Source organism: Sus scrofa, chromosome 11 (genome assembly GCF_000003025.6).
Source record: "Sus scrofa isolate TJ Tabasco breed Duroc chromosome 11, Sscrofa11.1, whole genome shotgun sequence".
Taxonomy (NCBI): Eukaryota; Metazoa; Chordata; class Mammalia; order Artiodactyla; family Suidae; genus Sus; species Sus scrofa.
The window spans coordinates 69,360,605-69,374,211 of NC_010453.5; the positions used below are offsets into that span (position 1 = coordinate 69,360,605).

Consider the following 13,607-nt stretch of genomic DNA (forward strand, 5'->3'; position numbering starts at 1 on the left):
TTCACCTCAATGTAGGATCCATTCTCATCTCAGTGGAGGATCCGTTCCGCCCATTCGTTGAATCTGGGTAACTCCATAGTACAATTCTATGAAATGGTCCCAAACAGAAGCCACCTACTAGAAGGGATGAAGAGGTCACTTCGATTTCATTTTAAGGGAAAGAGGACAAAGAGTCAGCAAACTTGAAAATCATCTGTTAAGAAGGCAGCATGGGGAGGTTCCTGTTGGGCTAGTGGTTAGGATTCAGCATTTTCAGTACTTGGCATGAGAACTGAGATACACATCAAGTTGCTGCATGCTGTGGCCAAAAAATTTTTAAAAATTAAAAAAAAAAAAAAAAGAGTTCCTATTGTGATTCAGTGGGTTACGAACCCAACTAGCATCCATGAGGATGTGGGTTCAATCCCTGCCCTTTGCTCAGTGGGTTAAAGATCCAGTGTTGCTTGAGCTGCGGTGTAGATTGCAGACAGGGCTCGGATCTGGTGTTGCTGTGGCTGTGGTGCAGGCCATTGGCTGCAGCTCCGATTCAACCCCTAGCCTGGGAACTTCCAAATGCTGCAGGTGTGGCCCTAAAAAGCAAAATAAATAGATAAATAAATGAGAAGACAATATGAACACTTTTATACTGGTTTGTGTAATTTTTATTTTACTACATAAGAAATTACATTGATTGCATAAGTCATAAGGTCAACAGTATATATAGAAGAATAAAGCAAAACAAACATGATTATTCTTATCCAATAAAACAGGATAAATAATCCAGTTCTTAAAAAATATCATAAACTCCTCAAATGTGGTTCCTTTTGAGAGAACATTTACTCTTGCATTTTCTGTGGTTCCAGAAAGCTGAATGGAAAACTGCTTTACAGTTAACATAAAAAAGCAACTTACATGGATGTGTAGCCCTCTTAATACTAGTATAACAGAAAGAAAAAAAGACATCAGGCTGCCTGCTTTTGCCTGAAGCATGGCATGAATTTTCTATTCATAGTGACAGTTTATGTGGGACACTACATAATTTCCAATGTTTTTGAAGCAGCACAGGTTGGAGAACCCCCAAAATATTGCAGGAGTGAATTTTTTCCTATGGAAAAAATGTCAATACCCTAGATGTTACAATTTCCATTCTTCACTCAGTTATTTGTCCTGCTAAAAACATAAAAATAAATACAAGTAACGATCTCCTTACAAATGTAGTTCCTAGCGTATTGTTTGAAAAAAATTAAAACCCAACGATCTTAATTTACTTTCTTGTCATTAAATAAAAATTCTAATATACAGACACACTAGATATTTATATAAACTAGGAGTCAGTTTGTCATTTCTTGTTCACAGTCGATGTGCAATAATAGCAGGAGTCCACGCAACATGACTCCCATCCCAAATGCAGGTTTAATCCTGCTGTAAGTCACGGAAGAGAATTTTTTTTCTCCTTTTCTTTTTAATTAAAAAAGACATCCTTCTTGGAATTTCAGAATTTACATTTGTCTGAAAAAAATACAATTTCAATGCCAAAACTGCATCAAGCATTCGAGAGTATATTGCTGGTGCTGTAATCTTTTTGCATGTCTTTGTTTTCATAGGAGAAAAAATAAACAACGTGTAAGACTTTTACATGGTTAAACGTAAACACGAAATGGTATGCCTCATACGCCCACACACCAACTCAAAAAAAGGAGGGAAAAGGGATCAGACGTTTCTCTTTTGCATCTGCTCCAGCTTTCTTCTTAGAAGACCGTAATTCTCCTTAGTTCCTGACGCTGACGGGTCAAGCCGCAGAGAGATTTCATAGTGTTTTTTGGCCAAGTCTAGATGTCCCCAGCGATGATAAAGCACAGCTGAAACAGCAACAGATCAATGCCGTTGGAGATGCTTCGGAACAACTTGCGGTGTCCCCAACCACTTTGCAAAGAAATATTACAGAACCTCTGCAAACAGTTTTCAAAAATCATTGTTTAAAATAACACTGTCTGTACTGCAAGCCAAATTTATGGTAATCTCGCTCCCTGGCGACTGTCTAACTACTCCCAGTTGCTCCCTGACACCTCCACATCCCTAGGCAGATCCATCTCCTGACAGCAACACTGTCACCTAAAGAAGTAAAAGGAAGAGTAAGGCTAGTTTCCTGATGCTGCCTCCAATTTCCCAGGAGCCAGGCTGGATGGGGCTGGGCTTCTGCACCGCTTAGCACCCTGACCTTGTAGAAGGCTAGTCACTTACTTTAATAAAGACTCCTCTACACCTCTGGGCAAAATAATAGCTTGTTTGTTGCCAGCTGGAGTTCAGGGCTCCAACATCAAAATCTGACCGTAAAACGACAGTAAAATGAATCTACTTATTAGAACGGTAAGCCTCTATTAGAATGATTTTCTAAGTAAAACTAGCTTTCTGCACCAGCACAAGAGCAAGTACGGATGCTCCATGTCTTTTGCAAGGAGAACCTACGGGGTCTGGATGGAGGAGAGATGGTGAAAAAACTAGTACACAACTGAGCCTTCCAAACATCAACAGGCTATGTTCTAAAAATGTGAATCATTGAGATATGAAAAGTGTTAGAACAGAATTCTAGGGAATAAATCCTTATAAATGGGTTTTTAGCCAAGACGTACAACAGACGAATGCCGGGAAGACCAGGCTGGCATGGACCATCTCTTACAGAAGAGGCAAAAGGGCATATGTCAGACTTCAAACTTCCAAAGTATTTCTCAGTTTAACATTCTAGGACCATTCAGAAGAGAAAGGAAATCTGAGTTTTATCCTCAGAAGGTGATTAAATGAGTGGAGTTTTTTTTTTCTGGGGGGGGGTGTTCTGATCATACAATTAAGATTTGTGGAGTTCCCATTGTGGCTCAGTGGTTAACAAACCCAACTAGTATCCATGAGGATGCAGGTACAATCCCTGGCCTCGCTCAGTGGGTTAAGGATCTGGTGTTGCCGTGAGCTGTGGTGCAGGTTGCAGATATGGCTCAGATCCTGCATTGCTGTGGCTGTGGTGTAGGCCGACAGCTATGGCTCTGATTAGACCCCAGCCTGGGAACCTCCATATACCATGGGTGCGGCTCTCAAAAGAAGGGTAAAACAAAAGATTTGTACTCTGGCTATTATTTAGCTACCTTATGAAGGTAATAATTTCTTTTCAAAGGCCATGTTGGAATTCCTGCTGTGGTGCAGTGGGTTAGGAATCTGACTGCAACAGCATGGATCACTGTGAAGCCTTGGATTCAAGCTGGGGCCTCATGCAGTGAGTTAAAGGATTGGAGTTGCTGCAGCTGCGATGTAGGTCACTGCTGCGGCTCAGGTTCAGTCCCTGGCCTGGGAACTTCCCTATGCCTCAGGTGCGGCCATTGAAAAAAAGAAAAAAGAGCTTTGTTTTAGAACCAAATACAGGCCAATACTAGACTTGAAAAACAACTCTCCCAACAGTGATTTCACAGAAATGTACCCATCTCATTAAATTGACACAGAATTTCAATGATTCAAACTGAAAAATTTCCTTACCCAAATTCCCATGGTAACTTGCAGCATTTGGATGAGCTTTAATTGCTTTGAGGAATAAAGCTTCGGATTCCTAAAAAATGAAATACAGAATAAAATAAGGCACCAAACGCAATGCAAAAGTTTTGTGTGCCATTTGATCACCCCTGGTTTTCACACTTGGAACCTGTTCGTTTTGTTCCAGGGAAACCTCCTTCCAGAAACACTCAGGAGGCCCAGAGGCTTGGAAGGGTGATGGGTCAGGAAGCACGTAACCACACAAAGGTGACAGTGGCAGCAGGGGATTCACAGAGAGGGTGAATATGCCAATGACGCTCCCACCCGCCTCCCCGAAGTGGCAGGAGTTCAGCAACTACAAGCAAGTGGGTCATTTCAGGGTGCAGGGGGCAAAGGTCAAAGCAGGAACATGCTGGGCTATTGAGGACACCCAGGCAAGTGTCATTTCCCATCAACATCGAAGAATTGACTGGCTTCCAGGATTCCTGAGGTAGGAAATGGGGTCTGTTTAACCTTCCCTAAGAACGCACAACCCCCCGGGCAACCCAGAAGCAACCCATTCAGCTGGAAAAAATGAGCAAAGAGAATGAGGAAGAATAGCCACCTGTCACCTCAGCCACTGCAGGCTCATATGTGACCATGACGGAATGCCCCTGACATGTGGGAACCCATCTTCCTATATGCATTTCCCCGTGAAGCAGTCACTTCCAATCCAGCCACAGAGACACCCGCCGAGTGTTTTCCCAGCTCCTTATTGTGGGACCACGGCCGGCCGGATGGTCCCTTTCCGCCACAATGCTGAGAAATAAAGACGCCCAACCGTTCTTGGTGACAAGCTGCCAGTGGTGACTATTACACCACCTATATTCTTGTTCCTAAAGAGCCACCTAGCTTTATCAGGATCCAAGGCTAAGCTTCAACAACCAAGGCTGGGCGTTCGAGGACAAGCTTCCCTTTTATGTCCTACTTCAGCTTCTCCCGAGGAGCTTCCCACATCCAGAATGATGTGCTTTATTTATCTGGCTGCGCCTGGGGCATACGGGAGTTCCTGGGCCAGGGACTGAACCCGAGCCCCAGCAGTGCCCAGAGCCACAGTAGTGACAGCACTGGATCCTTAACCTACTGAGCCAGAGGGGAACTCCTGGGATCATGTGTTTTTACAAAGTCCAGGGAGATGGGCTTCCCTGCCCTCTGCTGGCCTGTGCCACTCTTGAGAAAGAGGCTGGGCGTCTTGTCGAACATCTCTGAAACCAGCGCCTTTCAGACGGAGCTGGCAGAGAAAAACCTGAGTTTAGCAATGTGGTCAGAGAGGGACCGAGTAAAGATGTCAGGATAATGCGCAGGATGTCACCTTCAGAACTCGGTTCGCAGTGAGTGTCTACACTGAATTTCAGGAGTGGAAATTCCTTCAAAGAACACTACGATTTTCCTGCCATGCTAGGGAGGCTACAAACAAAAATGAAAACAACACAAACCAACCAAAAATCAAATGGGTTGTGCAGCTGTGCGGTGGTTTGCAGCTGCGCTCCCTCTGATGATTTTCAAACTTTTCCATTTAAAACCCTCGAATCTGAGAAACGGGAAAGCCAGGGGACCTCTGTCTACTTTAAAACGCCCGCCCACATGCAGATGAAGCAGTGTCACCCGGAGACCACAGACGTAGAGATAAAAGGCAAGTCAGCTCAGCAAGTTAGGACACTGGACTCACTTCTTGGTTCCCTTAACTCATTTCCCAAACGCCCACGAGTGTGCACACCACTCAGGACGACTGCAGTCAGGGTCAGGTCTTGGGATGCAGAGGAGTTTAGGAGAGTGGGGCTGGGGGCGGGGAGGGCGGGCCTTGCAGCCTGTTTGGGGGCTGCCGCTCTTAGCAAGGCCAGGCCAGTGGAGACGGGTATGAGCACCAGCGAGGTAACGGGGAGGAAAAACAGGACTCAAAGTTTCCGAGCCTGGAAGGGAGGAAAACGATGGCACGCTGACAAAACAAGGGGCGTCAGGAGGAAGAGTGGGTTTGTGGGGGAGCGGACTCCACCTTGGGTGACATTGGGACAGCCCTGAGAGGAGGGGTCAGAGGCTCCTGCGACCGCCCCTGGGGCCTAGGAGGCAGGGGGCTGGAGGGACCCCTTGTTAGAACACGAAGTCTGCAAGTACTCAAAGCCTATGAAATGCTCATCTATGAAATCAGGCCTTTTTTTGGGGGCGGGGGGCTGTCTTTTTACGGCTGCGCCCGGAGCATATGGAAGTTTCCAGGCTAGGGGTCAAATTGGAGCAGCAGCTGCCAGCCTATACCACAGCCACAGCAACACCGGATCCTTAACCCACTAAGCAAAGCGAGGGATTGAATCCACATTTTCATAGATACGATGTCGGGTTCTCAACGCACTGAGCCACAAGGGGAACTCCTAAATCAGGCTTCTTAATGGCCCTGTTGAGAGAAGCAATACACCATTTATAAACTGACCTTCTGTGGAGGTTTGAGGATGCTCTGAGACCCAGGTAACAAGCTGACTTATGCCACGGAACAAATAAATACACGCCCATTTAAAGGCGGGGATGGTTTTTCATCACCAGACAATAAGGAACGTATTTTCTAAAGAGTATTAGAGAAAACGTATTTGACCAGGGTTTAGGGTAACACAGGGGACAGAGCAAGGCCTTGCAAAGGAGAAGCAGGTGAGGGCCTTTTCGTCTAGGTGGCGAGGACCGAGCAGTCAGAGGTCACTTCAGCCACACTGTCCCCCCGCCCCCTGCCAAGGGGGGGTTGCGGCATCACCACTGTGGCACCCCTAAACCTGCATCTTCTTGCTCAGACGGTGTTTCACAAGACACAGCCTGTGGACCACTCCAGCTGGAAAGTGAACACAGGTGGTCCAACAGGAAGTGGAGCCCAGGATGCCCAGTGGCAACAGTCAGTCCTTCTCTCTCCGACTCTCCTTCCTCTCTTGCAATTCAGTCCAGACAAAGTCTCTGGGCCACCCTCCCAACCTGCTCCTCTCCCTTTGAGCTCACAGAGGGCTGTCCTCAGGCTCAGAGCTTTGTTCAGCAATAGTCCCTACGTGAGATTTAGTAAAATTATTCTATTTTCACCTACATTACATTTCTAGTAAGGAGAGCACGTTTCCACTTTAAACACGATTGGTCGGTGTTAAAAATCTATTTAAAGAAGTTCCTGCTGTGGCACAGCGGGTGAAGACTCCTACTACAGCAGCTCAGGTTGCGGTAGAGGCACAGGTTCGTCCCCAGCCTGCAGTACAGTGGGTTAAAGGACGCAGGAGCAGCAGCGGCTGTGGCTTGTGGCTTGAATCCCTGGCCTGGGAACTTCCATACGCTGCAGGTGCAGCCATAAAAAAAGGGTCTATTTAAAGAAAGATATCAACTAAATAATACGTAGTTATCTAGATGTGGCCAAAATTAAAAAAAAAAAAAGGCTTCGTGAAAGTGACATAAACGTCTAGAATTGGCCAAACTGCTCTCTGAATGTCATCTGCTTTTCAACCACAGGCCCCGTGCAACAGGCAATGCAAAGAGAGAATCGGCAGGAGACGCAATGTGAACCACTGGAAGGCACGCTGTTTGTATTTCTGCCACACTGGGAATTAGCCACACCTTGGAAATTAAATGGCAAAAGGCATTACAAATTCTTAATTTACTTTTAACTTTTTTCTTTTTTTTTTTGTCTTTTGTCTTTTGTTGTTGTTGCTATTTCTTGGGCCGCTCCCGGGGCATATGGAGGTTCCCAGGCTAGGGGTTGAATTGGAGCTGTAGCCACCGGCCTACGCCAGAGCCACAGCAACGCGGGATCCGAGCCGCATCTGCAACCTACACCACAGCTCATGGCAACGCCAGATCGTTAACCCACTGAGCAAGGGCAGGGACCGAACCCGCAACCTCATGGTTCCTAGTCGGATTCGTTAATCACTGCGCCACGACGGGAACTCCAACTTTTTTCTTTTTAAGTCCCCACTATGGCGTATGGAAGTTCCCGGGCTAGGGGTCAAATTGGAGCTGTAGCCTCCGGCCTACACCACAGCCACAGCAACACGGGATCCGAGCCAAATCTGCGACCTAAGCTGCAGCTTGTGGCAAGACTGGATCCTTAACCCACTGAGCAAGGCCAGGGATTGAACCTGTATCCTCAGGGATACTAGTCGGTTTCTGAACCCTCTGAGCCACAATGGGAATTCCAGACATTACAAATTCTAATAGAATTTAATGATCCTTAAGAGTTTTATTAAATGGTCACTAAACTAAAATTACTGCTATACACTATGAAACATTGTATAAATATATATATATATATATATATATATATATATATATATATAAATGTGTGTATACACACACACACATATTTTTTGCTTTTCAGGGCCCCACTTGTGGCATATGGAAGTTTCCAGGCTAGTGGTCAAATAGGAGCTGCAGCTGCCGGCCTACACCACAGCCGTAGCCACAGGGGATCTGAGCTGCATCTGCAAACCACAGCACAGCTCATGGCAACACTGGATCCTTAACCCACTGATGGAGGCTAGGGATCGAACCTGTATCCTCACGGACACTCGTCAGGTTTGTCAGAGCTGAGCCACAATGGGAACGCCACATATAAATGTATATACATTTATACAATGTTTAACAGTTACGTTCTTGTGCGTTTCTTTCTAGGCATCATCTCTGTTTTACAGATGGACAGACTGAGGAGTGTTAAGTGACAGCCGTGGGGAAAAGGGGCTGCTTGGATAAAAAGTGCCCCCCAGTCACCAGATACAATGAGATGCTCACATCAAAGACTCAAAATAGATTCCAGAAGCATGGATGTTGTGGAGCGGATGTGGGAGGGGTTTCATCGTTTCACAGCTGCTGGCTAAGCAGGTACTCAGTGCCCCTCAGCGGGCAGGAGGGCCACAGAAACACAAAAATGGGGCTTAAGACTGACCTCAGGGAGCCCCCTCAAGCTCATTAAAGAGACCAATCAATCAGAGGTGAGTGATGACCTCAAACAGCACACGCGTAGCCAGAGAGTGAGTTGTACAGACCACAGACACGGTGAACAGGCGGGAGGGCCCGCTCGCTCGGCCCCTGCAAGTCACCATGTCACCTCCTTGTCCGAGCATCCCTGCCCAGCACCCAAAGCTAAGTTCCCTATTTGAGATTTTCTCTTCCGTTGCCTCATCTGAGTCTCAGTGCCCCCGGCCCAGACAGGATGCGAAATGTGTAGAGAAATGGGAAATTCATTTCTCCATTCTGCTATATGGAGTATTTTCTACTTTTATCTGGGGGGAAAAAAAAAAAAAAAGAACAATGTGGACGGGGAGCTAAATCAACCCCAGGTCCTGTCACCTTTATAGGATTTCCAGTTTAGAGGCTGTGGGATGACAGAAAAATCAATACAAGCTGTTATCTTGAAGATGACGTGGTCACTGGATACCCCACCCCCCTCCCAGGCTGACAGGTGGCTGGAAAGTCATTAGAAGGGAACTGGGAAACTTCCCCACCCTCCCCTCTACACAAGCAGTGCAGGAAAGATAAAATGAAAGCCCTCCAAAGGTCATCTGTGAGAAAAATCTAGAAATTCAAGAATGTATACTGAAGCTATTAAACTCCCTGATTATTCAGTTCAAAAAGGAGAGAAATGCATGAGCTACCTTACTGCTGTTACAGAAAATTACACTGATAATGCTGTCCAATGAGCCGAACAGGAGAAGTGAACAAGCTGCGGCAGATACGAATCAATCCCTACTTTTTGGCCTAGTGTGACCAAAATGAAGTACAGCCCCTGACTCAGACAGGAAAAGAGTTCTCTTATGAGAAGACAAAGACACTGCTTCCAAAAGCGTGCTTTCTGTATTAGGAAGCAAAAATGCATATTTTTAAGTTCCCGTCATGGCTCTGTGGTTAACGAATCCGACTAGGAACCATGAGGTTATGGGTTCGATTCCTGGCCTCGCTCAGTGGGTTAAGGATCCGGCATTGCCGTGAGCTGTGGTGTAGGTCTCGGACAAGGCTTGGATCCTGTGTTGATGCAGCTGTGGTGTAGGCCGGCAGCTACAGCTCTTAGACCCCTAGGCTTGGGAAGCTTCATGTGTCAAGGGTGCGGCCTTAGGAAAGACAAAAAAAAAAAAGAAAAAAAAACCCCATATGCCTGGAGCTCCTGGTATGACACAACAGGATTGGCGGTGTCTTGGGAGTACTGGGACGTGGGTTCGATCCCTGGGCCGGCACAGTGGGTTAGGGATCTGGCATTGCCACAGCTGTGGCTTAGGTCAACTGCAGCTTGGATAGGATCCCTGGCCTGGGAGCTCCATATGCCATGGGGCAACTAAAAATGAAAATAAAATAAAGAGCATATTCCCTGACATTGCCCAACTGGGACACAGGGAGAGGGCCTGGTTCTGTGTTCTCACAGGCTCCCTTGGTGGTTCTGATCCACAAAATTAAAGTCTGAGGTCAGTGCTGTTAGTAATGCCGAGTCCCCTTCAATACACAGGGAGTCACACGCCTTCCGAATCATGGTCTGTGCTGCTCAATTGCGGGAGCCCAGTTAGGTAGAGCCGAGACCTAATATTGCATGGGTTTTGCTGTTCAGAAACTTCTAGGGCCTTGCCAATGACCGTGACTTTCTATAGATGAGGAATAACTTGGAAGCAGCAAGAAGCAACCCTATATTCTCCATGGGCTGTTTTTCTACGGGCAGAAGACAACACCCAGAAATACACCAGAGCTCCCTCCCCGCCCCACAGCCTGGGACAGCATCGCAGCGTCATGTCAGGGCTGGGCAGCTGCTGGGAAGAGCATGGATCCTTCTTTGAGCTTCTCTGCCCCTCCCATGTTTGAGCAACTGGGGTGAATTCTGACCAGAAGCACGAGGCGTTGGCCTCCACAAATCCATCTTCTGGGCAACTTCGCCAGGCAGCAAACTGACCCAGACACACTCCTGTGCAGTGACCCCCGTCTGGGCCTCCTTCGGAATTTAACCGGGTAGAAGTTACACTGGGGGCTCCCGCCAGAGGCTGCGGGTCACGGCCTGCAGGTCACGCACCTTGTATTTCTGGGACTTCCCCAGCACGTTTGCCAACGAGAACATCAGAGAATGATCGTTGGGTATTAATTCCAGTGCCTCTCTTCCAACAGCTTCAGCTTGGGCTAAGTTACCTGTGAGTAAAAACCAGAAAATGTATGAAACACGTTCATGCTGTACTAGCATTGCAGCCTCTCTAATTAACAGGGCTTATGTGCATCATGCGTGATTATGAATAAATTACGTCAGAAAGTCAATGTGGAATGTAATATACACACACACAAATGATCCTATCAGTTGCAAAGCCATCGCAGTCAAGCATAATGCTGACATAACACACAAAGAGCAGTTTTTTCCTTTTTAAGGCTGCACCTGCAGCATAATAGGAGTTCCTGGGTGAGGGATCAAATCGGAGTTGCAGCTGAGGCCATGGCCACGGCCACGGCCACACTGGATCCAAGCTGCATCTGTGATCTATGCTGCAACTTGAGGCAACGCTGGATACATGATCCACGGAGTGAGGCCAGGGATTGAACCCGCATCCTCAGAGATAGCATTGGGTTCTTCACCCACTGAGCCACAATGGCAACTCCACAATAGCTTTTGAGTGGAGTCCTCTGGTGGCCTAGTGGTTAAGGATTAGGCATTATCACAGCTCACAGCAATGTCGGATCCTTAACCTACTGAGTGAGGCCAGGGATTGAACCCACATCCTCGTGGATAGTAGTTGGGTTCGTTACCAGTGAGCCACAATGGGAACTCCCTGAGATGCTTGGATTTTTAACATGGGGGGAGCAGGGAAACTTCTAATTGACTGAGTCTCCTATGGACTAAGAAGCCAGATCATCACGTTTATTAGCACTGTATTGAAAATAAGAATCTCTGAATGCAGGTTTGAGGGCACCCCCTTTGAGTATCGTCCATGAATTTCAGAACATGGACTTGGCACTGTTCATTTCATAAGCCCAGAGGCCATTTTCTTACTTTATTTCTGGGCACCTCCAGCACCCTGGATGACGGCCATTTCGCCATCATCTTCAGGCTTCAGAAGAAATGAGATGTCAGTGCACACCTGCCCCCATGACTCAACGCCAACGCCAAGCGAAGTGTCGCTTCCCAAACATTCATATTCCAATATGTCAAAGGAAACCCAATTTTCCAGGAGAACAGACATTTTGTCGTGCAAAATACCGCACCCCACGTTAATTAAAAAAAAACCTCTAACACACGCTGGAGGGAACAAGCACCCTGACTTCTATTCCCCAATCACCCAGCGGTGCTGCCCCGTGGAGCCGTTTGCTCCGTCCGACTCAGCTCGCCCGCTGTCTGTACCTGTGTTATCGAGGAGGATGATCATGTTGTTCCAAGCCAGACTGTGCTCTGGCTTCAGCGCGGTAGCATTTCTCCATGCGTGCAGGGCATCCACGTGACGATTCAGATCTGCATACTGGAGATAAAGCGTGGACCCCCCACCCCACCGCCAAAATCAACATTCCAGCGTTGCTGCGCGCTCTCGCCAAGATACAACCAAACCAAACCAAACTGAACTTCCGTTTACTGAGCTTCTAGTTTTTCACCTTAACTCATTGAATCCTCACAACAATCGCAACGAGGCGTTCTCTCGTGGCACAGTGGGTTAAGGACCTGGCATGGTCCCTGCAGCAGCGTGGGCGGCTGCTGTGGCGTGGGTTCAATCCCTGGCCCAGGAACTTCCACATGTCATAGGCACAGCCAAAACATTTTTTTTTTTTTTCAGTCAAGAACTGTCCACATTTTACAGATGAACTAACTGAGGCACAGAGAAAGAAAGTCACTTGCCCAGAGCTCCCCATCTAGAAACGGGAAAGCAGGGAGCAGAACCAGGCGGTCTAGCTCCTGAGCCCACAAACCTTCCATCACTAACTCATAATTGAGTGATTCCAGACATCCGATCATGTTTATCGAAGAGAGGTAAGTTAAAAACCTAATCATTAGTATCTTTCTGGAAAGAACTTCATATAGTCTAGGTATTATTTTAAATGGTATACAAAACACATAATGTGATTAAAAGCTGCTTGTGTCAAATTCACCTTGTGAAAAACAGTCTTGCAGCATCTTCTGCTGACATCAGAGCTTCATATAAAACCATGAGTGTATCACATATACTTTATGACCTCAGCAAAGTCTCCAGTGGTAATTTGGCAATTTGGAGCCTGCTTGCCTCCTTCAGGAAGGAGGGAATGACCTGCCGCTTTCTTCTGGGAGGGCCGGCTGTTCAATACCGAGAACAGAATACAGAACGCCTGGCTCTCAATTTGCATCGTTAATAAAAGCACACGGAGGGAGAGAGTGATGGATCTTTAGCAGGTGACCCTCTTGCCCCCCTTAACTCGATTCAAAGAATGCACATCTCGTCTGAAGGACTTGGTTACTTCAACTCTGCGAAAAAGTATTATGATTATCAGAGTTTAAGGCTATTTCCTTATTTACTGTCCAAGACTGTCTTTTCATTAGACAACAGAAACATTTGGACTTGCCCTATGACTCCAGACAGCAAATAGGTGGCATATTATGCAAGAAAAAGAAAGGTTTCATGAATTATGGAAACATTTGTGAATATCTATTTGCTGAAGATGTTGTCGGAATTTCCCATGAGACTCAGAAATTCAAATTACAATATTTTAGCCCTTAAATGAAGAAATATGTAAAGTTCAACAACTTGAAATAATTTAGGCTGCTTAATTATACGAACATTTAATTGTCTCTCTAGATTCGATGTTTTATTAATTTCTCAGCCAATTCTCTCCAGCAAGTGAAATGTATCTGAGTCAAGATCTGTGGTGACATTCTTTCTGTTTTTTTTGTTTTTGTTTTTTGTTTTTTTTTGGTTCTTTTAGGGCTGCACCTGAAGCATATGGAGGGTCCCAGGCTAGGGGTCGAATTGGAGCTATAACCGCCGGCCTACACCACAGCCACAGCAATGTGAGATCCAAGCCACATCTGTGACCTACACCACAGATCAGGGCAATGCCGAATCCTTAACCCACTGAGCGAGGCCAGGGATCTAACCTGTGTCCTCATGGACCCTGGTCAGATTTGCTTCTGGTGAGCCACCATGGGAACG

General features: G+C 46.6%; 1 protein-coding gene across 5 annotated transcripts in view; it reads right to left on the reverse strand.

Annotated features, from left to right (window-relative positions):
* TMTC4 (transmembrane and tetratricopeptide repeat containing 4) overlaps positions 615 to 13,607 on the reverse strand; it is an 81,551-nt gene continuing 68,558 nt past the window's right edge. For 4 of the 5 annotated variants that reach the window (XM_013980646.2, XM_013980645.2, XM_013980644.2 and 1 more), the window contains 4 exons: positions 11,837 to 11,951; positions 10,526 to 10,638; positions 3,499 to 3,568; positions 615 to 1,838 (listed from right to left, as the gene is read on the reverse strand). In XM_013980646.2, the coding sequence (XP_013836100.1) occupies positions 1,690 to 1,838; positions 3,499 to 3,568; positions 10,526 to 10,638; positions 11,837 to 11,951 (447 nt within the window). In that variant the 3' untranslated portion in view covers positions 615 to 1,689. 5 annotated transcript variants of the gene reach the window in all.